Source organism: Chaetodon trifascialis, chromosome 23 (genome assembly GCF_039877785.1).
Source record: "Chaetodon trifascialis isolate fChaTrf1 chromosome 23, fChaTrf1.hap1, whole genome shotgun sequence".
In the NCBI taxonomy this organism is placed as follows: Eukaryota; Metazoa; Chordata; class Actinopteri; order Chaetodontiformes; family Chaetodontidae; genus Chaetodon; species Chaetodon trifascialis.
Window position 1 is genome coordinate 10,646 of NC_092078.1, and position 27,874 is coordinate 38,519.

A 27,874-nucleotide genomic window follows, 5' to 3' on the forward strand; every position below is an offset into this window, starting at 1 on the left:
GTGTGTGTGTGTGTGTGTGTGTGTTGGCATTATTTCTTTATCTTTTTCTGTCGATCCAGGAACCTTTGCCTCCTTTCAATTGGAATCTCATCCAGACTGATACCATGATTGCTGGCCCTGAAAGAAACAAATTAAAGAGAGATACAACAAAGAGCTTAAATATTAAAAAAAAAGAAGAAGAAGAGGAGAAGAAGAAGAAGAAGAAGGAATGGTGACTTTTTTTTGACCAACAGTGACATGACCTCGATCTCATGTGTTTCACTGGCGAGTCTCCTCATAATGATAATCTATCATGTTTGGTAGGTGTGTGTTTTTACCCTCCGGTGAGGTCTGGAGGAACAGGAAGAGGTTTATCGAAACCATCTCTACCCATCAACCAGTAAGTGTCCACTGTGCCTTTCACCTAAAAAAAAACAATTCATTTAATCACATTTCAGTGCACAAACAGCTAAATATCACAATCTCACTACAGTTCTGAATGTCAACAGTTGTGGATCTTAATAATTCTGGCGCTGATCTCTGGAGTCATATTGCACTAGTAACCAAACACTTTACATTCTAACAATATTTACAGTAATTTCCTTATTGTGCAAATCATATTTAATGCTACAATCACATCATTATACTGTCCGAGACTGATGTCAAACTTTCTGCCTTTGATGTTTGTTCAAAAACAATTTAACACACAGTCAGAAAAACAAATCAACTGTTCAAGACCATTGATTAAGATACCATGGTCAACGGCATCAAATGGCAGATCTTAGACCTAAGAGGACAAGAACTGAGACCATATTTTCTTCTGAATTTAGTCTGAGGTGGCTGATTATTTTTAGCCAGAGCAGTTTCAGTGCTGTGGTTTGTTCTAAGGTGGATTGTTATATCCTTGATGACATTATGCGTGTATCATGGGTGTTCCTCTGAGCTCCAGTGGGTCACATCCAACGGGAAGCCAGGATTTGACTTCATGGCAAATCTGAAATTAAGGTTTGGCCTCCAAGTCATGACGGGGATGTTTGTTATCAGGTCTAGATCATGATGTCAGCCTTTGTTCAGGCTTCTGGCTTTACATGCAGGCTGAGCTATGTTCATCCACGTGTTGAGTCCAACAGACTACAATAAACTATTATAATAATAATTAATATAATAAACTTTTATGGTCAATGTCACAGCATTGGATGTCTGAGCTGTGTACTTTATAGTTACATTACAAAACTGTATATCAAGAAAAAAATACACAAAACTGTATTTTAATAGCAGTTAACATCTCATGAGGTCTCTGAAGCTAAATGTGTGAGCAGGTGAGTGTACCTGTGCCTTTCTGGTGTCTATGTGGTATCCCAGTTTGAGACTGGTCAGGGCCTTCACTGTGCTCAGGCTGACATGGATCCTATAGGCTGGAGACCACAAACACCACATGATTGAGTATTAGTTACTGATCTTGATTGAGTCACCACTGAAACACAAACACAATTTCAATAAATAAATTACTGATTTGATTGTTTTCTACATACGCAGTCCAGTGGCTTCCATGTGTGAGGCTGTGGTCACTGTGTCTCCAAACAGACAATACCTGGGCATGGTGAGACCCACCACACCTGCTACCACCGCACCTGAAGAGACAAACAGGTAGAGGTTTGAATAAAAAAAATAAAATAAAAAAAAAAAACTTTATTTCAAACAGTTCTGCAGTTCAGACCACATGATCCTCAACAACTACCTGAAAATAGTATTAAATATTCAGTCACCACCTACCACACAACATTTTGGGTCATTATAGTACCATTTTCTGGTGAAACCATCCTTATTGCTCAATTCTTTCTAAAATCAACTCAAAGTCTTTTTTCAATAAACAGATGAAAACAGGAAGTAATTCCTGCCCTATCCTGTCCTCTGCTCTGCTCTTCCTGGTGCGCTCAATGGACAGTTTGGTGTCTACTATCAGATTTAGCAGCTGCTACTTAGAGGCGTCAGCTTTGTTGTCGCTGACCTGCAGAACAAAGGCAGTCTCCCATTAGTCTCACCACCAGGCATGGACAGGCCATCGGGCGTACCGGGCAATGCCAAATGGACCAATGCACATTTCTGGCCTGGGGCTGTCATAATTAAATTTTTTAAAAAGTTCGATTTTTTTTAATTAATTTATTTATTTTTTTAATTTAAATCGGCCGCAACGGTATTTGAGACACTAAACGCAGCTCATTGGTTGATTTTCTTGAAGGACAATTCATTAGTCCAATGGAATCTATCAGCCCTCCCCTCCCTCCTCGGCCCGCCCCGCCCCTCCCCTCCAGACGAGGTTATCAAATTTTGCCATTGGAGTTCGACCAGAGTTAGAGAGAAGTGAGTGTCCACCTGTGAAAATGGATCAGCATCAACCACAAAAGCACAAAGGGAACGCAGAGAAGCTGCGAGAAAAGATGCTCGAAAGCCGACAAGTGGACGCAGCAAAATGTGCCAAAATCACAAACATGTTTGCAGCCACAAGTTCAACTTCAGTACAACAAACAAACTTATCAAATTTTTTTGTGCATACAGGCAGGTACACACATGTAGGCTACACACACACACACAGTCAGAAAGACGCTGACTGGAATGAAACAGAAACGATGTGGAATTAACAATGAATATGTTTTGGGATGTGTGTTTCTTCACTACACAGTATCTGGGGAAAGTGTAGGCCAAAAGTGTGCAAATGCTCAAGATAGGAAATTATTACAGGACTCATTTTATTCAGTTAGACTTAAAACATTTAGTAGTAGCTTATAGGACAAAGTTAACTTTTACTCTGTTTAAAAACTTTTCTTGTACTATGGCAAAAAACAAACTGGTTGATCAGCAGAGAGCTAGACTGTCAGAAGGTTCAGACAGTTTATAAATCACACAAATTTGCATGCTTGAAAGAACAGGCTGTGTGTCTGTGAGCACAAATTGACTGTTTTGATAGGTCGGCTAATGACAGGCCGATGACTGGCTGGTGAAATTTCTGGTGTAATGTCAGTGATGGCAAACAGAAAGGGGTAAAGTATATGTGTGTGTTTGTGGTTTTGGTTATGTTGTTCCTGTAGAACTAAGGCAACATGATAAGGTTCAGTGTCTAGCAGAATTTGTAGGGTTTGGGTTTCATGTTCTGCTGCATCAAATCAAAGCATTAAAAAGTGTTGAACTGCATGTGTATACCTGAGTGCAGTCCGATGCGTATTTTGACTTTAATCTCAGGCATGTGTCTGATCTTAAAAGCTGCTATCGAGTGTAGGATGTCCAGAGACATGTTGGCCACTTCAGCTGCATGTCGAATCCCATTTCTGTTGGGAACACCTGAAGCCACCATGTAGGCGTCTCCTATGGTTTCTACCTGCAAACAAAACACATACAGAAAAGTTCACAGCAGTGTGGGGGATACATTTATTTCAACAGCAACTTTGCTGAGGTTCAGTGAATCCTCACTGATCGAGACCATTGATAACATGAAAAGATACATCGACCATTTACAGCTGACATCACATGAGTTAGAAACTTTGACCACAGTTAAATTAAGATGTGGAAAAGGTGAGCTGTGAGACGGACAGGTTAGCAGTGAGAGCTGTGGTTGAGCTTTACTGAAACTCAGTTTTAGTCTGAACTGAGGCTGAGACTGAAACTGAAATAAGTTTTTTACTGAAACAGTTTCATGTGGATGAACTTACAACAATGAGGAAAAGTCAAATGTCATCGTTCTTTTTTTTGGGGGGGGGGTTGCCTTTATGATAGAAGCAGCTGAAGGTACGACAGGAAAGGGGGCAGAGAGAGGGGACGACACGCAGCACATGAGCCACAGGTGGGAGTCAAACCTGCAGCCACTGCAGAGGACGGACAGCCTCAATACATGGAGTGCACACCCTACCCACTGAGCTATAGGGCCCCCCCACATGATCATTCCTGAAGTTGAATCATTCCTACCTTGTAGACATCATGAGTGGCAATGATGGCATCAAACATGGTGTAGAGGTCATTCAGCAGGTCAACCACCTGCGCACACGCACACACACACGCACACAATTTTAGTTACACAGCGATGGACACTGATCATCAGCAGCTATTGAAACAGTTAATACCTCGATGGGTTCACTGAGAGCCGAGATGGTCGTAAATCCAACGATGTCACTGAAGTAAAGAGTGCAGTCTGAATAATGTTCAGGTCGGACCGGCCTCCCTTTCTTCAGAGCCTGAGCCACGGACCTGGAATACACACAGGTTTATTAAGATTTAAGATTTAAATAATATCCCTGGAAATACTTCACATCCTTCTTCAGCTCCTTTTCGTTGTATTTAATAAACCTACAGGTTTGATGTTATTTGGTACTGTTGTTCTCTTTAGATCTGTTTTTAACCTCTTTTTCTTTAGATGTTCTCAAATTGTGGCATGAACAGTCTGCTGAATTAGCTGTTAGCGGCTCCTGTTTGCAGTGTACTCATGAATGTAGAGACAACCATCACTGGATTATTTTGACAATGAATAAAACAGAAAAACATGAGAACGACAAGTTATGAAGTCTTTTTTATTGGTTTTCTAAGAGGATTTCTGCAGGGTTATCCTGGATCATCAGAGATAAACATCTCCTGAGGAAGCTGAAGTCACACTGAAAGACGTCTACATCTGTTTCAAGTCTGTGAGTTCAAATTTGACTAACTTGGAAGAATTTTTACTCCAGTTCACTTCCTGCTGTATCGTTGCCTCCCCTTCAACTCTCCATGACCAACCCCCAAACCCAGAGGAGGCTTTCGTCTTTCTTTTTGTCTCTGTCATGCTGAATGTCCACGTCTGTCCTGGAGCACATACTGTCACTTCAACAGGCTTAAAATGAGATTATGAACGATGGAGGAGCTCAGTGAAGGTTTCATCTCCACCTATTCCTCAGATGCTCATCCTGTCTGAATGTGGCCAAAGTCCTTTTAAAAAGGAGTGACAGACCTTAAATCAGGAAGGTGCAGATGCTTTTTGTTGGAAGCCACCAGGTGTTGCACTTTACTAGACTTAAACTTTACTGATCCATTCTTTTGTTGCAGCAGCATGTTAAACATAAATAAACATTAAATACATACAATAAAGAAGAATAGGGATGAGAATAAAACTAAGAAAAGAATGTTCTTAACAAATACAAGTATATAAACATAGTATAGCAGCAATTATTATCTCACTTTTGAATGCGTCTTACTTTGGCAGGAGCTGTCCAACCAGTTTTTCTGTCTTGTTTCTCTCAATCTCCAGCTCATCTGTTCGCTCTCTGATCAGATCCTCCAGGTTTGAACTGTACTGCTCCAGCATCCGCAACATGGAGTCAATGATGTTTGCCCTCTTTCCTCTGTTGATTCCCCGAAACTGCAAACACAAAACACATGACAGCTGTTCTCAGGAAAAATCTGCTCAGAAGTTCCCTGTTTTAAAACCAAATGAACAGCCAGTATTTTATGATACAACTGCTACAAACAGTTCCCTACATGAGCCAGCAGAAGCAGCTGCTGAAATGCACTTTAATCGCATGCTAAAAATAACCTAGAAACATACAATCCTCTCCTGCATTGTCAATGAGCTGTGTGAAGCCACATTTTCCAGCTACTTTTAATAAGGCCAATCACGACGGGCAAGATGGCGTCGTAGTGAGAACACCACACCTGTTAGGCTCCGGTGAGGCTTTCTGAATTATCCGTTTAAAACACGTATTCACCTGGTGAAACGTTACAGGCGTGTGTGGGAATAACTGAGTATGAGCTTGGAAGACTATTTTGTCAAAATGCCCCATACTGGTCGTAAGATTAAGACTAGGCCTATTAGCGAGAAGCAAGCTACGGCCGAGCCCGAAGAAGCTAACGCTAGTGAGGGAGAAGCTGCCACTGCAGAGACCGAGGAAACTGTGAGCGACGTTAACACGAGCATCCTGTCGGCTTTGAGTAAGATTACTGACAACATTACAAAGTTACTGGATGCTAAAGTCGACAAGGTTCTTGCTGCCATAAATGAGCAAACATCCCAGATGCAGGCTTTGACAACGCGGGTTGGTGATGCGGAGACACGGATCTCAGGCGTGGAAGACACTTTGGACGCACTGCAGGCTAAAGTGACAAAACTTGAAAAACAAACATCCGACATGGCAGAGCATATAGATGACTTGGAAAACCGCAGCCGCAGATGCAACCTCCGTCTGATTGGGCTGCCCGAGGGCATGGAGGGAAAAGATTCAGTCACTTTCTTGGAGAAATGGATTCCCTCCTATCTCAATCTCAAAATGAAAGCAGGGAAGATTAAGTTGGATCGCGCTCACCGCTCCTCTGCACCGAGGCCGGATCCTAACCAACGCGCCAGACCCATCATCATGAAACTCCATAACTTCGCTGATAAACAACGAGTGATGGCCGCAGCCCGACGTTTTGCTGCAGAACCGAATCAGCCAGCAGACCGGATTAAAGTCTCCTTCTTCAATGATTACTCAGCGGCGGTGGCCAAGAAACGGAAGGCTTTTGACGAGGTGAAGATCTGCATGAGGACGAAGAAGGTGGATTATGCGCTCCTGTATCCTGCTACGCTTAAGGTGATCGTTAATGGTAGGGAGAGGAGATTTAACACACCGGAGGCAGCCGCGACCTACGTGGAATCGCTGCCCTGATCTGCTGTAACGGTAACCTCCGAACTGCCCCTTTTTTTCTGATGTCGCGCCTGGACTGCACTTCTGAGGAATCGTGAGTACTTGCCCAATCCAGGCGGGTGTGACTATATCCCTTTTCTCCTCTAACCTTCTGACCATCATCAACCAGGTGAAATGTTTTACTTCATCTGTGCTTGACAGACTGTGTTCAAGTCTATGAGTAGGCGCGAGTTAAGCGCGTGCCGCGCCTGTTGGCTCCTTGCCGCAGGCAGGAGAAGGATGGTTTTCCCCTACAGGTTCAGTAGGACAGCCGCCAAGTTACTGTTTCAAAATGTTGTGTCACACAGCTCTCTCTGTTTCTCTTTCCCCACATGCATGACTTTTTCATTTTATTTTATTGTGCTATTATTATTATTATTTGTTTATTTTTTCCCCCACAAAGAGTCTGGTGGATTTGGCTTCATGTCCTTTATATTTTAGGCTACATGAATAATAACAGTAAAAATGAAGATGAGAGTATGCACCTGGAATGTAAGGGGTGTCCATAACCCTATCAAGAGGAGAAAAATACTTACATGTTTAAAGAAGGATGATATAGATGTTGCTATGTTGCAAGAGACACATCTTGACGACACTGAACATTTAAAGCTGCAACAAGGGCCATTTGGACAAGTATTTTTCTCATCCTTCACAACAAGAAGTAGGGGGGTAGCAGTTTTGATTAGGAAAAACCTACCCCTTACAATAACTGACTGTGTTAAGGATCTGAATGGTCGTTATGTGATTATCAAAGGAATTTTGCAAGGTCAAAATATTGTTATGATGAATGTATATTTTCCACCTGCCCACCCAATTACTTTCCTTACCAAAATGTTTCTGGATTTAGCTCCATTTCTTCCTAACTCCACTGTTATTGTTGGTGGTGATTTTAATTTAGTATTAAACCCGCTTATTGATAAATTTCCACATAGCACTTCTCCCCCCTCTCCTCAGGCCAACACACTCCATGCTTTATGCGAGGAGTTTGGGCTTATTGATGCTTGGAGGTGCATTCACCCCATGGACAAGCAGTACACATTTTACTCAGCTCCACATAAGTGCCAAACTAGGATCGATTATTTTTTTCTGCCAAGAACTGACTTACATTCAGTTTCATCATGCGATATAACCAGTATAATTATTTCCGATCACGCTAGAGTAATAATGGATATAAACCTCAAAACAGGTCTACATCGATCTCGGCACTGGAGACTTAATACCATTATTCTTAAAGATGAAAAATTTATCTCTAATTTCTCCACTGAATTCAATGCATTCCTGAAAATTAATGCCTCATCGGCCAGTAATGCCTCCATCTTATGGGAAACGTGCAAAGCCTATGCAAGAGGGTTAATTATCTCATACTCTGCATCTAAGAAGCATCAAAGACAGGAGAAACAAAACTCTTTGGAGAGTGATCTGTTGGATAAAGAAAAAGCATATATTGCTTCTCCATCACCATCACTATGGCAAGAAATCACAACACTCAGATCAGCTCTAAACTGCCTTCTTACTAGGGATGCAGAGAGGAAAATGAAATATACCAGACAGAGGTTTTATGAGCATGGAGATAAAGCAGGCAAATGTCTGGCCTACCATGTTAAGAAACGTGCAGAATCCCAAACTATTGCAGCTATATCTAATGAGGATGGTCACAAAGTATACGAAAATAAACAGATAAACAGCTGTTTTAAAAAATTTTATCAAAACTTGTACTCTTCCGAACAAACTCCAGAAACCGAACAACTAATGGATAATTTCTTCGCTCAATTTGACTTACCACATTTATCAGAAGAGCAAAAGTCTGCCCTTAATAGTCCCATAACTAAAACTGAAGTGATCAAAGCCATTAATACATTACAGAACGGAAAGTCACCAGGACCTGACGGTTTCTGCTGTGAATTCTATAAACAGTTCCAAAATATTCTTGTAGAACCGCTTCTTAATATGTTCAATCACTCTTTCACCACAGGAGAATTTCCACGCACTCTAAAGGAGGCCAATATATCCTTAATTTTAAAGAAAGGGAAATGTCCGGAATCTTGCAGCTCCTACAGACCCATAGCCCTTTTAAATGTGGATAGGAAACTGCTTTCTAAAATCTTAGCTTCCCGTTTAGAAAATCTTTTACCAATACTGGTTAAGGAAGACCAGACAGGTTTTATAAAGGGTCGGAATCCAGCCACTAATGTTAGACGTTTGTTGAACGCTATCCTAGCTTTTAAACAAAAATCTATTAATGGCCTGGTGCTTTCTCTTGACGCAGAGAAAGCATTCGACTGAATTGAATGGTCTTTCCTACTTCATACACTGGGTAAATTCGGTTTAGGGGAGAACTTCATAAAATGGGTCAAAATTATATATACTAGGCCGCAAGCAGCGGTCTTGACTAACGGGCTCAGGTCTGAATATTTCAACACTCACAGAGGGGTGATGCAGGGTTGCCCTCTGTCGCCCCTCTTATTCGCTTTGGCCATAGAGCCATTGGCTGAGGCCATAAGGGTGACACCCACAATACGTAGTTTAGAAATTGGACAGCTGTGTCATAAAATAACCTTGTACGCAGATGATGTTTTGATCCTTTTGACCCACCCTGAAACATCAGTACCAGGTCTTCTTGATGTGATTAACAGATTTAGTTGCTTTTCTGGTTACAAGATCAATCTGGCCAAATCAGAAGCTATGCCCCTTGGCACCCTTTCAAAAATACCAACTACTGTACCTGCCTTTCCTTTCAAATGGTCTCCTAACGGGTTTGTGTATTTGGGAATTTTCATTACCCCATCCTTTGACCAATTATACGAGGCCAACTTCACACCCTTATTTTGTAAAATTAAGCAGGACTTAGAGCGATGGACTCCACTTCCTGTCTCCTGGTTAGGACGCATTGCCCTGATCAAAATGAATGTATTACCTAGACTACTGTACCCTATTCAAATGATTCCTGTTCTGTTTTCCAAACGGGTCTTGAAGGATGTAAATGGGTGGCTCAGCTCTTTTATTTGGAATAAGCGCAGACCCAAGCTTAAGATGGCAGTGTTACATCTACCAAGCTCAATGGGTGGCTTGGACTTACCTAATATTAAAATGTATCAACTTTGTGCCCACTTAAGATTTGTTAACGACTGGGTTAAAGGTAGAACTTCAATCTGTATGGATATCGAGGCAGCTTTATCACAATGCAGATTAAGTGATTTACTATTCTTTAATAACTTTAAAGAAATTAAAGCCTTTTGTACAAACCCTGTAACAATTAATACTCTAAAAGCATGGAGGCTTGTCCGCCGTCTTGAGGGAAGGTCAAATAAAACATCTATTTTCACCCCAATAATAAACAACCCAGCTTTCCCCCCAGGCTCTTCAGACCCTGGTTTTCGGCAATGGTCTAATAAAAACATTAAATCTCTCAGGGACCTTCTCTCAGATGGTAAACTTATGTCATTTGAACAACTCACTAATAATTATAAATTGGGCAAACACGATTTCTTTCGCTTTTTGCAAATAAGACATTACATCACTCATAGCACAACCCTTATTGATCACCCTGAAATATCTGCTATCGAGAAAATTCTATTCCAACATCAGCTGAAGGTATCTTTGAGTTTATTTTACCGTGTGCTTATTGGTTTATCTTCCACTGATACTCAGAGGATCCAAGGCTTGTGGGAGAAGGAGCTGTCTGTGACCATCCATCCATCCATTATCTATACCGCCTATCCCTTTCGGGGTTGCGGGGGGCTGGAGCCTGTCCCAGCTACAATGGGCGAGAGGCGGGGTACACCCTGAACCGGTCGCCAGCCGATTGCAGGGCCACATGCAAGGACAAACAACCATTCACACTCACACTCACACCTACGGACAATTTAGAGTCATCAATTAACCTAATGAGCATGTTTTTGGTCTGTGGGAGGAAGCCGGAGTACCCGGAGAGAACCCACGCATGCACGGGAAGAACATGCAAACTTCACACAGAAAGGCCCCGCCTGACCCGGGGATCGAACCGGCAACCTTCGTGCTGTGAGGCACGCGCACTACCTGCTGCGCCACTGTGCAGCCGTCTGTGACCATAGATGAAGAAAAATGGGACACTATTTGGGCTCTTGCCAAAAAGATTTCAATTTGTACTCGGACAAAAGCATTACAACTTAAAATTCTACAGAGATTACATATATCTCCTCATCGCAGACATCTCTTCAACCGCTCGCTCTCCCCTTTGTGTCTCAAGTGTAAAACTGACGTGGGAACTTTAACTCATTGTTTTTGGTCCTGTCACAAGCTTCAAAGATACTGGGTTGAAATTATAAGTGAATTGGAGAGAATTTTTCATGTTAACATAGACATGGATCCCACATCCTTGATCCTGGGTCTTTCAAGTGACCATTTAAAAACAGCAGCCAACAAAAGACTGTACAATATTTTAACGTTTGCAGCTAGGAAAAACATTCTTTTGCACTGGGTTAATGACAAGGTTCCCTCTATTTGTGGCTGGCGTAAGATCATTTTCGATCTGATCCCCCTGGAATATCTGACCAACGTCATACATTACAGTGTAGATCAATTCTACAGAGTATGGAGCCCATTTTTGGACTATATCGGACCAGACCTCTCCTCCCTTCTACTGAAAGGACTGTTGTGAGCGACATCTGCTTACTTTAAGCCTGTTCCATCATAACGCTGATCCATCGTCTTTTGTATTTCTCCGCTGTCATGATATCTTTTATTGAGAGCTGCTGTACTTGTTTTGTGTCTTGTTATGTGTCTAATGTTCATAGGCACTGTCTGATTTGTTGACGGAAACAAAACTCCAATAAAAAAAAAGTTAAAAAAAAAAAAATAAGGCCAATCACCCTCTTCACTTCAGTAATATGAATGACCGTGTTAGTTGGTTTAATGAGTCAGCCCTTCATGCCTCCACTTCACACAAGTCCAGGGCTGTCCCAGTTATTAATAAAACCCTCTACATCAACAGCAGCATCATCAACAAAGAGAATATAGGAAGGCAGAACGTAGATGGAAAAAAAAAAAAAATCATCACTTCCATATGCATACCTGTAATCACTGGGATTTGAAAATTTGAGAAAATTTCCACTGACCTGCCCTGGGCTGTCCCACCACCCTTATCACTGTCCACATCCGTCTTACATTAAGACAAGTGTACACACAGCGAATCCCAAAATCACTACAACGCAACTACTTGCTTTAAAATATGAGAGCAAGCGATTAACTAGTTCCAACATTAAGGGACTACAGTTAGTTGATCATAATCAGATCCCGAGCTGGAAGTGAAATGCTGTGGACATGCCTGCATTATATAAATCTAATTTAAGCACAGTTTGTGTATTACTTGAAGGATATGTGCACACCACTCACACATTATACTTCAGTTGTGATTTTAAGAGAGGCTACTGGCAAATGAGACGATTGGTAGGAGTGGGTGATCACGAAAGGGATGACAGACGGTATAAATACAGTCAATGGTACTTTTCTGTCTATTTGACACTGAAATCTATGTGGCACATTTCAGTGAGATACCTGCGTAAACTTTCATCCTTCTTGTTCTTCTTTGTGTTTTAAATTGATATACAGTAGCATTCAAAAGTTTGGACACATTTCTCATTCAATGGTTTTTCTTTTTTCAGTGGTTTTATCTTTAAATTGTAAATTAATACTGAAGACATCCAAACTATGAAGGAACACATATGGAATTATGTAGTAAACAAAAAAGTGTTTTTAAAAAAAAAGTTGAATATTTTCGATTCTTCAAAGTAGCCACCATTTGCTTTGATGCAAGCTTTGCACATTCTTGACCTTCTATCAATCAGCTTCATGAGGCAGTTGCCTGGGATGGTTCTCAATTAACAGATGTGCCTCATCAAGAGTTAATTTCTGGAATTTCTTGCCTACTTATGTGTTTGAGACCATCAGTTGTGCAGAGGTGGGGTTGGTACAAAGGTCTATACAGTGAATGGCCCTATTTGACTGTTGTTCTAATCTATATTATGGCAAGAGCCACTCAACTTAGTAAAGAGAAACTATATGTACCTCCCCCACCTGGGACGGTCTGATCACCTCTCATTGTTCCTACTCCCCAGGTACACACCACTCATCAGATGTGTGAAGCGGTCAGTGAGGACTGCTAAAGTGTGGCCAGAGGGAGCAGACGCCACACCCCAGCACCACTTCCAAGACACAGACTGGAGTATATCTGCCACCCCAGCAAAGCTGTACTCAGGATCCTAGACATTGACTCAAATGCCTCCTTGGGCCTGGATTACATCAACACGTGTTGACAAAGTCGTCAACGCTGTCTCCCAGCAGCCCCCCCCTTCCAACCCCCATCGTCTACACATAGACACTGACACCCCCCTCTTACCACCCCATGGTATTCAGTAAATTTAGATGTAAAAGAATGTAGAAGTAATTCCTGTGTCTCTGAGCAGTACACAGTGTAAATACAGAATACAGGTTGTTCTTCATGAGCAGCAGAGAGGAAACACTGCGGCTCTGTGTGTCTTTATTAATATTAGCACTTAATACAAATTCATCAGAAGTCTCTACAGCTCTTAAAGCTGACCGACGCTGATCCAGCTGTGATCAGCAGCTGCTGTCATCAGAAACAGACATCTCTGCATGTAATGCTTCAGAGGAAAAGACATCTCATTTCTCTATCAGCATGTACTGTATTGTATAGAGGTGCTTGAAGAGCTTACCCTTCTTCCTCAAATCCTCTTGCAAGCAATGGATGTCTTCAGCAATATGTGAGTAGACAGGCTGACGATTTCCACACACATCCATGATTTAACTCGTGGCTACACCCCGGCTACTTGCCTAAGATGCACTAATGCTTGCAGATTCCACTAACAGGACAAATGCAAGAATCGGCCTTTGTAAACAAACCAGGAAAAGCCAGTCTGAGTGTAGAGTAGCCACAGTGCAATGACAAAGAAATTAGCTCATGAAATGAACAAAAAATAAAATCTGTATTTTGAGAAAAGACAAAAAGCTCAGCAACATAGTACAAACAAACCATTTCAGATCAGGCCCAGAGCTCAACTCACCTGTTTGAAAATGTCATCGAAACTCGGCCTCTTACTCGGATCTTCATTCCAACACTCGTTCATCAGACTGAGACACTCGGCGGGAGCTTCGTCCACCGAAACCAGTGGTCTGCAGAGAGGAGGAGGATGCTTCAGACGCTCCAGTATCTCTGACAGACAGGTACACAGACAGGAGGTGAGACAAACAGACAGGTGGTTAGCAAGATCGAAGGACAGGTAGTAAGACTGACAGATGTCCTGTCTCACCATGGGCGGGCATGTCCATCATTGCGTACGGCAGCGTTCGTGAGATCACTTCCTGTATGATGATGGAGAAACTGAAGACGTCTCCAGCACACGAGCCTCCTCGGACCGGCTTCCTCAAGAGCTCCGGAGCTGTCCACAGCAGCTCTGAGAGACAAACAGGTAGACAGACAGGCAGAAAGACAGAAAGGCAAAGAGACAGAGAGGTAGACGGACAGGCAGAGTGACACACAGGCAGACAACCTGTCTATGAAATCTCTGACATGGTTTTGGTTCCACGTTAATATCTTTTGTCCTCCTGAAAAGCAGAAACAAACCCCCAGCTTCATGTTTGCGTTTTCAGAACAATGACAGACAGATTTCAAGCTGTTAAAGTTTTTACCTTGTAGGTCCTCAGGAAGGCTGAGGCTCTGAGAGTGAAGAATCATGGGAAGTCCATAGTCAGTGATTTTCAGAACAAAGCGTCCATCGACTAAGCAGTTTGTGGACTTCAGACGACCATGACTCAAACCTCGCAGATGCAGATACTTCATCCCCTAAAACACACAGACAGCCTCACTTATTATCAGCAAATAACCATAACAGTAATAACCTTTATTTGAATAATGTCTTTCATACAAGACACGTGCTTTACATAAAGAAATCCATGCTCCACATACAAATACAGAGAATGAACAGAAAAACAGGGAGAGTAAATTCATGTCAGATAAGATGGAGAATAAAATGCAGAAGCTGTCCAGTAAATGTGCGATTTCCTCCAGCAGCCGGAGGAGTCGTCAGTAGAATTTGCATCTTAGTTTGTATTCATTCCATACATCAATAGACTGCTAAGATCCTCCTGAATCAATTCATGCAAACATTTCCACATACAATCACAACAGCAGGTACAATTAACGCCAATAATAAACAATCAATTAGAATACTGAATCTACCTAAAAAACCACCTGAACAGCAACACAAAAACTGTCTGGTTACACAAAGGTCCACACTATCTGGTGCAGCAGTTCAAGCAGCAGTAGCAGTAGAGGTAGTACTAACAGTAGAAGTAACAGCAGTACCACCAGCAGCAGCAGTAACAGTAGTGGTAGTAGTAACAGAGGCAGTAACAGTGTTAGTAGAAGCAGTAGTAGCAGTAGCAGTGAAAGTGTTAGTAGCAGTATTATTAGCAGCACAGGTAGGAATAGTAGCAGCGGTAGTAGCAGTAGTAGTAGCTGTAGTGGTAACAGCACTAGCAGTAGTAGTAACAGTGTTAGTAGTAGCAGTAGAGGAAGTCCTAATAGTCATAGTAGCAGTAGTAGTGCTAGTGGTAGCAGTAGCATTAGTAGTATTAGTAGTAGTAGCAGTTGCAGTAGTAATAGCAGAAGCAGTATCAGTAGTATCAGCAGTATCTCAGCAGCACCTTGATGAGGTCCATGAGCAGGGAGGATTTGAACATCCAGTCCAGCCTCATGTTGCTGTCGGCCAGCAGGTCAGCCAGACTTCCTCGAGGACAGTGTTCGACCACCAGAGCAAAGATCCCCGAGTCCAGAAACAGACCCACGTACAGGTTCAGGTTCTCATGTCGCATGTCCCTCAACTGGAGGAGAGAAGGAAAATATAATGTTCAAATATATTTCATCTAATGTCATCATATTAACGTGTACAGATTAAACTGAATCCATATACTGTTAAAATGTTTCTAGAATTTTAAAGCACTCTATAAACGGTCAAAAGTACATTTATGTACTGTACATTTGAATTTATATAGTTAAAAATATATACAGTTAAAACATCTATCTAATGTGAAAATATTCATGTATATACTGTTAAAATATTAATGCATACACTTAAAATAAATTCATTCCGCAGATATTAATTATATACAATAATCTATGTAATGAATTTACACTAACATATTACTCTATATAGGGGGTTTCAGGGCATTCAATCGATCGCAACTGGACTTTGTCAGTTTGTCTTGGAAGACGTTTCGCCTCTCATCCGAGCAGGCTTCATCAGTTCATGCACACCAGACCAGATAGGACAGCTCTAGTCCAATGAAATGGTGTTAGGTTCAAGTATTTATCCTCTGAGTGAGGCCAACCCCCAAAACCAAGGATGCTATCACTCTATTGTGAGGCAAACGATCCCCCATTAAGGTGGGGTAGGGTGCACCTAACACCATTTCATTGGACGAGAGCTGTCCTATCTAGTCTGGTGTGAATGAACTGATGCAGCCTGCTCGGATGAGAGACGAAACCTCTTCCAAGACAAACTGACAAAGTCCAGTTACAAATGATTGAATGCCCTGAAGCTCACAATGACCTGGATGAATGAGAATATTCACAGGCATTACTCTATATACTGTTAAGATAATTTAATGTTGTCTACTGTATTTTTACTGTGCATCTCCTGTGCTTTGTACCTGGCTAAACAGAGTCTGGGTGTTTTGATTGACAGCTGTTATGATTTTTCCAGCAGGAATCTTCTTCAGCCAAACCCAGTCACCCTGTCAAGAACACGTCCAATCAGAGCACACAGGCAGTAAGTCAGAGGAACAGACAGGTACAAGTAAAACGACAGACAGACAGACAGACAGACAGACAGACAGACAGACAGACAGACAGACAGACAGACAGATACTTGCAAAAAGACAGTTTCAAGTCTTTTTCCGCATGTATTTCTCAAATGCAATACAACATGACATTCAGAATCCTGGCAATAGCATTTTTATGGCCAGTAGGATTTTTATGCCATTTACTATTTTTGTAATCTGTACATAATGTATATATACATAGTTTTTTTTCTATTCTGTATTCTGTACACCTTTTTATCTCGACCCTTTTGTGTCACTGTTTTTGCTTTTTGTAATACTTGCTGGATGTAACAACTTCATTTCCCCAGTGTGGGATTAATAAAGTCTTATCTTATTATTTCCTGTACAGATACGGGTGAATAGACAGGTACAGGTGTACCTCCAGGATTCCTATGTTGGAGCTCTCAGGTGTCGTCAGGATGTAACTTCGAGCAATCGAGCGGAACGGAGTTTTAATTTCCAGAAGACTCCTCATGATCGACTCATCGTTCAGTTTCTACAAAAACAAAAAAATCAAGAACAATGTCAATGCCAACAAGATCAACAACTAAATCGGGGTGGCAAACTTCAGGCCTCCCTCAAGACCGTTTCATCTGACCCACAAGGCAATTCAGAAATGCAAAAGCGTTTGCTTTTTTTCACCAATAAAGAAAATAACATCAAATAATAGACTAACACATTCATCCAAGTAGCTGCTTCCACAGGAATCATAGATGATATCATGTCAATGCATCATGGTGACTGACAACAAAATGTAAGTGTTGTGCTTTGCAAGAAAAATGGACAAGCTGTTTTTTGTGAAAGTAAAAGGCAAACCCATACGCTTAAGTTAGTTTGCAGGGACAAACTTGCAGTGGTGAAAAAGGTCAAGTTCAAGAGTTATTACAGACTGAAAATTTCTAAACTGGATGAACTGCAGGACAAATGTTCTTCAATAGACTTAACACTCTTTGACAGAGTTTGGATGCCCAACAAGCAGCTTTCACAAGGCCACATTCTAACAGACCGTGTTCTGCATGCAGGTTTGCACTGAGCGAGCTAATAGCTAAGAAGCTGAAGCCTCCTTCAGAAGGAGAACCTGTGAAGGAGAGCCTTGATGCTGTTGTGGACTGCTAGCCCCAGACCAAGTCGAACTATTCCAAAGTGTCAGTTTGTCTGGAATAAATTTATAGAGATGAAAGAAAACCTGACGGGAAAGTCAGTGATAGCAAGTGTCTGTTTGATCTGACCTTCTGACCTGCTCCAACAGCTTCTCAGCTCTCTGCTTTCAAATGTGAAATCATTTTAAGTAAAATTAAAGGCAAATTCATCTGAAAAGAGGAAACAAAAACACGTGACTTTAACCAAGTGGTTTGATGCCCAAATCAAACTATGACCGTTTGACATCATTAAGATGTGATCATTAATCATCACGTTAGAAAAGCTTTTAGGCAGGTAAGTTTTGATATCTTAATCTTAATTATGAATATTGATTGTTTGTGATAACATGATATAGGCCTGCACTAATTTTGGTGCCCATTTTGAGTTAAAGCTTATTAACTATCAGTACATATTATATTCTTTAAGGCATTCTTCCTGCAACTATTAATACTGTACTGTGTACTGGGTCTGAACTCTTAGCACTGTATTGTGTACTGGGTTCGAACTGTTACAAACTGAACAGCACTACTGTGAAGACATTTTGTGGGTAGTTCATTGAAGTAAACATGAAGTCAGTACTAGTACTGGTACCAGTATAAACCATTAGCACTAGTATTAGATCTAGTACCAACATAGAGTAAATAGTAATGCTGATACTAAGAGTAATTGCTGTCACTAGTTGTGAATTTCCCTTGGGGAATAAAATAAAGTATATGAGTGAATAAAGTATCTATCTATCTATCTATCTATCTATCTATCTATCTATCTATCTATCTATCTATCAGGTACTCGTGACAGGAAGTAGTATTGTTGGTACCAGTATAAGTAGTAGTGTTAATGAGTAGTTTAGTGAAGTAAAAGGCCTCTAACCTTCCTGCTGACTTGAGTGTCGATGAAGACGATGTCGTCCAGAGTCAAGATGAGCCTGGTGATGTTTGCTGTTCTTTTGTACTTCCTGAACACATACATTATTATCATTAGCAGTAGTAGTATCATTATTAGTAGTACAGGTACCAGTTTTGGCTCCAGATCAAACTGCACTTCGTCAATAACTTCAGTGATTTATGTTGCTCGGCTACAGACAGACTGACACAGCACAAAAAGTGCCTGTCTGTCTGTGTTTATGTGAGTGTCTATGAGTGTGTGTTCACCTGATACAGTAATATAAAGCTCCAATCAGAGTACAGAGCAACAGGACGATAAAGGACATTGTCACCATGTCCAAACCTGCAGATTAACACAGAAAATCAAACAATTTAATATTAGACAAAAATAAAAACATCTCCATGTGCTTCAATTCCTGCTGACACTAAACTTCTTGGATCAATGAAACTAAACCATATATACATTATCATGATCAACAGTAGGGGTGATCAGAACAGATCAGAGAACAGATCTCAGACCATAGCCAACATAGACTTCCTGAACTTTCCCAGCAGCACTTGAAAACCCCATCATGGATACAGCTGGAAGAATCTGGGTTAGTGTCCAGCATCCTTGCAGGTCCTTGAACACACCTCAGCTGCAGGCCTCCTCAGGACTGATTCTATGTTAGACAAATATCCCACCCTCATTGCAGGTCTGTGAACATACCTCCGCTGCAAGCCTCTTCTGGACTGAACCAACAGAAGCTGGCAGTGGGGGGTTTTCCTCCAGGGAAGATGAAAGAGCGACTCAGCGGCCTCAGACCTCCAACTGTCCCATCGGTGTGCGTTGGGGCAAGCAAGTGTGTCGGCACAAGTCGGTCACCATCGATGTCCAATACCACATACCTGGCCTGCAAGCCACGCCCTTGTTTGCCTCCATACAACACCTGAGCAAAAAAATACAGGAGAAAATCAAAGAGGAGCTGATGAAGGAACTCACACCATCGTGATCATCCACTTGTTGGTTTATCGTGTGAGTGATGATGTAATTAAAAAACAGATTACGGACTAGAGGCGTGTCTGATATCTCTGAAGGAACTTCATATATTTCAGAGAACTGACACAACCGCACCAAATTCAGCTGTAATGATACTAAAAAGAGTACGCAACATCTTGTAATCACTTTAAGTTTTCCTCAGTGACAGACCAAGCTGCATTATCAAATGGGTTTAACCAAAAACATACAGGATGTAAATTAAATGACCAAAAATAAAACTCTTGGAACTCACAGACCTGATTCTTCATCTCTCTGTAAGCTGCTGCACTAAATTCAAGTTATTTTTTAAAGTTTGATGATGGTGAGTGAGTATATAACTTAATTTCTACAACTGAAATACATGCTAACATTGAGATTGGGTAGAGAAATTCCCTGAATTTACCAAAAATGTCCAGAATAACAGAAAAAAAACTCATCTACTACCAGTAAAATCTGCAAAAATTGCAATCAAACTTTATTTATATAGCACTTTTCATACATAATAAAATGCAACACAAAGTGCTCCACAAGAGTTAAAAACAATATAAATTATATAGAACAACAATAAAAACCCATCCCTCCCACCCTCCATATGTACAAACACCCACCCTCAACTACATGCATACACACACACACACACACACACACACACACACACACACACACACACACACACACACATTCTCACCACAGACAATAGCAGGACAATAACGATACACCTGATCTTCACAACCAAATATATGAAGAATCTACTATAGATATTTGAGTCAGGGTGATCCAAAGCCTTCTGGTGTCCATGGTCAGGACAGGTAACATTCTTAACGGGTCCCAACACTTGGTGCATAGAACCTGTTCTAACCTGCAAGTTGGTACCTCTGCCACATCACAAGTTAAAGACAAAGACAACGATTTAACAGCTACTTAATATCAAAGCTGGAGAACATTCAGAAAATGTGGAACACTCTGTCGTGTTTAATGAACTGAACTGCCTGCCATTACAATCAACACACACTCTCACATGTTGTAGTACAGCAACAACAACCTCTCAGTCCCATACCTTGAAGTCTTGCAACACATGCTGCAGGCTTCAAAGTGCCATAACCATATGGGAAATTCCAATACACTGCCTTCCATTGCATCTCCCTCCCGAAAATCCATTCTCATAAGATTTTTCTCTTTTACCTGTTTATCAGTTCTTTTTTCTGAAGGGCTGGTCTCACTCAACCTGAGTGAGTGATAGTAGTTGACTCCTGTGTGAGTAGCACCTGCTCCAGCTAAGGTGACTGTTTGTGTGATCATTATTTGTTTCAGTCACAGAATCCTCGGACACCTCTACAGTAACCTGCTCCTTAGATGTAGGTGTGTGTGTTGGTAGTGCTGGTGTATCAACAGCTGATGTGTCTGTTTCGTCTGTACTCTCCCCCATGAGCAGGGTCCACCACGTAACATGTAGGAATGGGACCTAGTGTTGTTTTCTCGTTTCCCGGTCTCGGTTCTCACAGACGGTGGGGTATGGTCCTAGAACGTTTGGACCCATCAGCAGCTTTGGAAGACTGACTCCAGTAGAGGAAGAAGCCATGACTGTTACCATCAAAACCACGAGGGGGTCTTCCAGCCTCAGCATCCCTTTTACTACCTGTACATCCCTCTCGGCCTGTCGATTACTCTGGACATAATGCAGACTAGATGTTAAAATCATATTTCTCACTGCACTAAACTCTAAACTCCTATAAAACTAAAAAAAAAACTAGCCGAGGTCTGCTTTCGCATACCTACACTTCTGGAATACCATGCAAACGTGGATGTTAGCTTTTCTATGATGTGGCAACTGGTTGTTATAGCAGGGTATAGGATCTCTAAGTGCTTGGAGTAGTAATCTGACACTTCCAGATAGGACTGCCTCTTGTACACAGATCAACATCAACTTTCTCCCATGGTCTGGAAGGTAATGCAGTTGGCATTAGCAGCTCTTTCCTCTGTACTTCTGTTCTCTCTGGAAAACTTGTGAGTCACTTTTATTATTATGTGCTGTGAAATTCTAGACCACCACACTGACTGGTTGGCTCTCTCTCTGCATTTCACTAACATTTGGTGACCATTGTGAATCCTTTCTGCTATCTCTGTTCACACAGAGGTGGTGTGTACACAGCCTCTGCATTAAAGGGCATGAGCCTCATCAGGAACCTGTGGCACCTTATTGGGACTTCGGTCTATACTGTTCATTAATACTGTCTATACTGTTTATACCTCATACCACTGCACTATTCACATGTATTTTTAATTTTTTAATTTATTTTTTTCTATTTGACTACTTCTGGTTAGATACTAAACTGCATTTCGTTGTCTCTGTGTTGCACTCTGATGATGACAATAAAGCTGAATCTAATGTAATCTAAAGGGTACCAGAGGTTTGTGGTCTGTTTAGAGTTGTGAAGTCCAAACAGATATTTCTCAGTGTTCACACACTAACACTAAACTGTCATAGTTAGTTTTGTTATTTCCTGTTTTATGTTGAATGTGGACTTCATGTGATCCCAGTGTTTTCCTGTGTTTCCTGTATGTTTGGACTTTTTCCCCCTGGACTCTGTTCTCTCTTTAAATTTTGTTTGCCTATTGGACTGATTAGTTTGACCCTCACCTACCTCACCCTTCTGTAAGTCTTTGTCAGTTGTCATTTTAATTTAATGAATTTGTTGAACTGCACTAGCTCTAGCTTTTTATTTGGTCTGCATGTAGGTTCTATTCCTTGTTCCCTCCCTGACACATACAACAGAATGAACTGGACCAATGGACCCAGAAGACATTAGTTATCACTTTGAGGAAGTTAAGGAGGTGACAGCCACAGCTGCCGCTGTATCCTAAGCCACAGCTGCAGCTGTATAGAACCGCTCAGGGTTCCTGCCACTGGTCTTTGGTCCCAAGTCACATCACTTGCTTCCCGAGGGATTCCGCCTTTGCAGCTGTCCTCCAGCCCAACCTCCAGGGGGGCAACACAGAGTTGTTTCCTGTTTTATGTTGAAAATTGACTTTGTGTCATCTTTTGCTTTAGTTCCTGTATTTTCCAACCCTTCTGATTGCTTGATTTGTTTCACCTGTTCCCCATTGGCCTTCTGTCCCAGTGTACTTAAGTCTGTGTTTCCCTCAGTATTTGCCAGTTCATCATTGTACATCTTGTGTTCAGAGTTTCCCCAGTGTTGTCCTGTGTGTTTGGACTTTTGCTTAATTTTTTTTGCCCTGGACCTTGCTTGAATGTGGATTTTTGGACTCTGTTCCCCTTTCTTTGAATTTTGGTCCCCACAGCTATTCCACCTTCACCTTGAATTCAGAGGCTGGTTGTTCTGCTTTTGAGAGCTCTGGGATGAATTTGGAGATCCGCTGCCAGAGTCTAATGACATGAAATGTTTGGACTCCAACAGACGTGGCAAGATTTCTGCCATTGGGGTTAGCATATACTTTTGTTTCACTGCACGATTTATTTTCCATAGTTCTGCACAGAACTAGACTTCTTTTTTATTTTTGATATGAGACCACAGCAGCACAACACTCTGTGGGCTATGTCACCAACTGTTTTTTGTTTGTTTACAAAATGTTGGCTTTATTCTATTTAGTCTGTTTTAGCTTTTAACATTTTGTGACTCCAACAGAAAAAAACAAGTAGGTATTAATCTAAAAATAATCAAGAAATCCACATCGGGCCCAAACCCCTAACCTAAAGCATAGAAAACAGGGTTAGGGTTAGTTAAAACACATTGCGGAGAGAGAGAAATTTAGTTTTCTTCCCAACATATTGAAATCTGTGTCACGAAACAGGATTATCAAACTATGTATAACACTTTCAAACTGAAGCCCAGCACAATCTATTCACAACTGGTTTGAGTTTTCCAGGGTTAAATTTCTAGGTTTGAGTTTCCAGGTTTTACTGTAAAGTTCTGTCCAAAGAACTCAGCTTTTAATTTAAACGTTATTTCAGTTTGTTTATTTTTTTATTATCTTCCATTATGGCTGCAGTTTCAGCTCAGGTCCATTCAGTCAACTAGCATCTAGTCAGATATGTTTTTCATTATTTATTTTGGTTGAATGTTAAAAGGTTTCTGACCTGATTGAAGCCCTGGAAATCAAAGCCTCCATCTGATTGGACAAGTTGATCACCTGTCACCCATCGCCCACCCCCTTTTTGACGGCGCTCTTCCACCGCCTTAGCGACGAAGTATACCATGTTAAAGATGGTCCCAAAGAGCGGAGACACCTGTAGACAAAATTCAAGAAGAAACAATGTTATACATATACAGTCGTATGAAAAAGTTTGGGCACCCCTGATCATTTTCAAGATTTTCCTTTATAAATCATTGGTTGTTCGAATCAGCAATTTCAGTTAAATATATCATATAGCAGACAAACACAGTGATATTTGAGAAGTGAAATGAAGTTTACAGGATTTACAGAAAGTGTGCAATAATTACTTAGTAGACGGGTGCATAAATTTGGGCACCCCAACAGAAAAATTACATCAATATTTAGTAGATCCTCCTTTTGCAGAAATAACAGCCTCTAAACGCTTCCTATAGCTTCTAATGAGGGTCTGGATTCTTGTTGAAGGTATTTTTGACCATTCTTCTTTACAAAACATCTCCAGTTCAGTCAGGTTTGATGGTTTCCAAGCATGGACAGCCTGCTTTAAATCACACCACAGATTTTCAATAATATTCAGGTCTGGGGACTGAGATGGCCATTCTAGAATGTTGTACTTGTTCCTCTGCATGAATGCCTTAGTGGACTCTGAGCAATGTTTAGGGTCGTTGTCTTGTTGAAGTATCCAGCCCCGGCGCAACTTCAACTTTGTCACTGATTCTTGAACATTGTTCGCAAGAATCTGCTGATACTGACTGGAATCCATGCGACCTACAACTTTAACAAGGTTGCCAGTTCCTGCACTGGCCACACAGCCCCACAGCATGATGGGACCACCAGCAAATTTTACTGCGGGTAGCAAGTGTTTGTCTTGGAATGCTGTGTTCTTCTTCCGCCATGCTTACCGCCCCTTGTTATGTCCAAATAACTCAATTTTAGTTTCATCAGTCCACAGCACCTTACTCCAAAATGAGGCTGGCTTGTCCAAATGTGCTTTAGCATACCTCAAACGACTCTGTTTGTGGCGTGTGTGCAGAAAAGGCTTCTGCCGCATTACTCTCCCATACAACATCTCCTTGTGCAAAGTGCGCTGAGTAGTTGAATGATGCACAGTGACACCATCTGCAGCAAGGTCATGTTGTAGGTCTTTGGAGCTGATCTGTGGGTTGAGTTTGACTGTTCTCACCATCCTTCACCTCTGCTTATCTGAGACTTTTCTTGGCCTGCCACTCCGGGCCTTAACTTGAACTGTGCCTATGGTCTTCCACTTTCTCACTATGTTCCTCACAGTGGAAACTGACCGCTGAAATCTCTGAGCCAGCTTTTTGTATCCTTCCCCTAAACCATGATGTTGCACAATCTTTGTTTTCAGGTCATTTGACAGTTGTTTTGAGGCTCCCATGTTGCCACTCTTCAGAGAAGATGCAAAGAGGAGAACAACTTGCAACTGGCCACCTTACATACCCTTTCTCATGATTGGCTTCACCTGTGTATGTAGGTCAAGGGTCAATGAGCTTACCAAACAAATTTTGAGTTCCAATAATTAGTGCTAAAGGTATTCAAATCAATAAAACAACAAGGGTGCCCAAATTTATGCACCCATCTACTTTTGTTTAAGTAATAATTGCACACTTTCTGTAAATCCTATAAACTTCATTTCACTTCTCAAATATCACTGTGTTTTTCTGCTATATGATATATTTAACTGAAATTGCTGATTCGAACAACCAATGATTTATAAAGGAAAATCTTGAAAATGATCAGGGGTGCCCAAACTTTTTCATACCACTGTATATATGAGAGAGAGAGAGAGAGAGAGAGAGAGAGAGAGAGAGAGAGAGAGAGAGAGAGAGAGAGAATATTCTACAGTTCTGTGGTCGATCAGTGAAGGAACTGAACTCCTCTGGAGACAAACACACAGATTGATCCACATCGAGGCTTCACTCATCTCCTCTGTGAAACTTCTGGATTGTCACTGCGCTGCATTATTCCAAACTATGATGAACTGGTCGTGGGTCACATGATCTCTAGCCTGCCTCCAGGTACTGCCTCTCCCTCTTCATCGTCAGTTCATGGTGTTTACTGTAGCTGCTGTGGCTGCTTTGACAGGATGTTCCTGTTCAAGTCTGCTGCCTTCTGGACTGTAAAACCATGTCAAATTGTTGTAAATGTTTGTAACTATTAGATATAAGGTATCCCAACTGACTGAAATGAATACAAAAAACATGAGTATTGTGCACCATTTAATATGAAGCAATTATGTAGACTGGTCTTGCATTCCTGTTCCAGACACATATAAGGTAACACATAATGAAGTCAGAGCAAACTGACAACACAGATAAAATATCCCAACACTCTCACTGTGTTCTAAAAGCCTGAAGATGGAGTTCCATTGACCACATTGATCACTGAGCTGACAACGACGATGGAGAAAAAAAACAGTGAGGGGGCAGTCCTCCCTGCTACCCCCTGCTGGCCATACTAGACTGGATCTCTGTTGCTTTCATCCTGTGTTGTTGTATATTTGTTGTTGTTTATGTACTTGCTATGAAGTATGTGCTGTTGTTCATGTAGTAGCTGTGTAGCTGTTTTTGTAGTCATTGCATATTTACCTCAGTAGCAGCCACAGCAGACCGGATCTCTCGGTTGATTTGAGCCTGACGAAAAGCTTCGTAGAAACTCTGGTCAGACGCCATCGAAACAGTCAGAACGGAGCTGTAGGCGTGACGAAGTTGTGTGCTATTGGTCAGCTGAGGGAAAACTGTGTCCTGGTTGGACAGAGAAGAGAACCAGGAAGCAGCAAAAAAACTCACCTTCTAATGAACTTTATTCTGAAAGAGGACTTTCTGTTTGAGGTCAAAAGGTTTAACTTTGAGGATTAAAGATTATTTTTCACTTGAGGAAACAAAGTATGGAACAACAGTATTTTACACTTCATCATCATTATGTTTGTATAGAAACTACAACAGTTAGTAGGCGGCAGCGCAGTAACAAGTAAAATGAAGTGTTGAGCAGCATCGCCCCCTCGTGTCACAGGTGGAACTAAATTGATTTTAATAAAAACTCTGATCTGGAAGTTTGCAGATGCAGTTTGATGAAGTTTTTTGATGGATCTGTTTGGTAGGAAAGTGATCAGTTACCTGGTACGGCATGGCGTACAGCAGTGCGTCATATGGAATAAATACATAACCATCTGAAACCATCCCCATGTCCAAAGCAGCCAATAGCAGCTCTCTCTGATCCTCTCCTCCAATCAAGACAGAGCTCATGCACATGATCACCACTGAAACACAAAATGAAAAATGGAGCTCATTACTTTAACTGTTTTTATTGTTTTAAATGTTAAATCTTCTGTACAACTGGAACAGATTCATGTCTACTTCCATCTTGGAATTTCCTCTTGCGGGACAAATAAAGGCATATTGAATTGAATCTGAAAATTATTAAAATCACATTTATGTCCTTTATAGAATCACTTTTCTTTTGTTTCTCAGCGGATAAAAGAATTTCCATAATGTCTGGACTCTACTGACCTGTTTAATGTGAAGAGAGGAACATTTATTATTCACATGCAGCCTCAGAATGTTTCTAATGCTAATTACTAAAACTAAATAGAATAAGAAATATTATGAATTAGTCACATTTAGAGAGGAAAATGTATGAACGTTTCACTTTTTAAAGGTGAAAATTTCTTAAAAGAGCGATCAGATTTCATCTTTCAGCTCTGACCTTTGACCTTGTCGGCCTCTCTGACCACTCTGAGCGCCTCCTGAGCGCCGCCCTTGTTCCCTGTTTCCATGGTAACCACAGGACCAATTGGTAGGCCCAGAGCTCTGAGAGCGGAGGCCACTTCCTGTCCAGTGCTCTCCCATAGGTCAGATGGAGCTGTTGACCAAGCAGGAAGAGGAGGGACCGAGTGAGAGAAGATGAATATAAATGAGGTAAATACACGTTAGGTTACAAGTTGAAAACGTGATTATCTCACTAATGACACTAACTTCCTGACAAAAGAAAAATATGATGATGTGGAAATCAGTGGTATTGAATTTAAAAATAAATCCCTTTTGTAAACTATGGGACTGTCACACTGCGGGATTATCATTTTCATGATATCAATATTTTAATGTCAGGGTAATAGTGGGGTTTTTGTATCTGTGTGGGTTCAATCAGAT

General features: G+C 41.3%; 1 protein-coding gene across 1 annotated transcript; it reads right to left on the reverse strand.

The window, feature by feature from the left end:
* Positions 1-27,518, reverse strand: LOC139351663 (retinal guanylyl cyclase 2-like). Its single transcript, XM_070993650.1, has 21 exons — positions 27,432-27,518; positions 26,843-26,985; positions 26,315-26,470; positions 23,671-23,820; positions 19,266-19,485; positions 18,824-18,899; positions 18,543-18,627; positions 16,912-17,028; positions 16,362-16,445; positions 15,357-15,533; positions 14,340-14,493; positions 13,961-14,104; positions 13,715-13,863; positions 5,193-5,356; positions 4,092-4,215; positions 3,937-4,005; positions 3,178-3,352; positions 1,512-1,610; positions 1,309-1,394; positions 318-403; positions 1-117 (listed from the first exon to the last, which is right to left on the reverse strand). Exons 1-21 carry the CDS (start codon positions 27,499-27,501, stop codon positions 30-32), a joined length of 2,616 nt encoding a protein of 871 aa, XP_070849751.1. The 5' UTR covers positions 27,502-27,518; the 3' UTR covers positions 1-29.
* Between the last annotated feature and the right edge of the window lie 356 nt (positions 27,519-27,874).

Coding starts and splice junctions, on each gene's coding strand:
- LOC139351663 (XM_070993650.1), bottom strand. CDS start 27,501: ATGGAAACAGGGAACAAGGGCGGCGCTCAGGAGGCGCTCAGAGTGGTC. Junction 26,471..26,842: donor TGTACGCCATGCCGTACCAG/GTAACTGATCAC, acceptor CTGTCCAACCAG/GACACAGTTTTCCCTCAGCT. Junction 3,353..3,936: donor CCACTCATGATGTCTACAAG/GTAGGAATGATT, acceptor TTTTGTTTGCAG/GTAGAAACCATAGGAGACGC.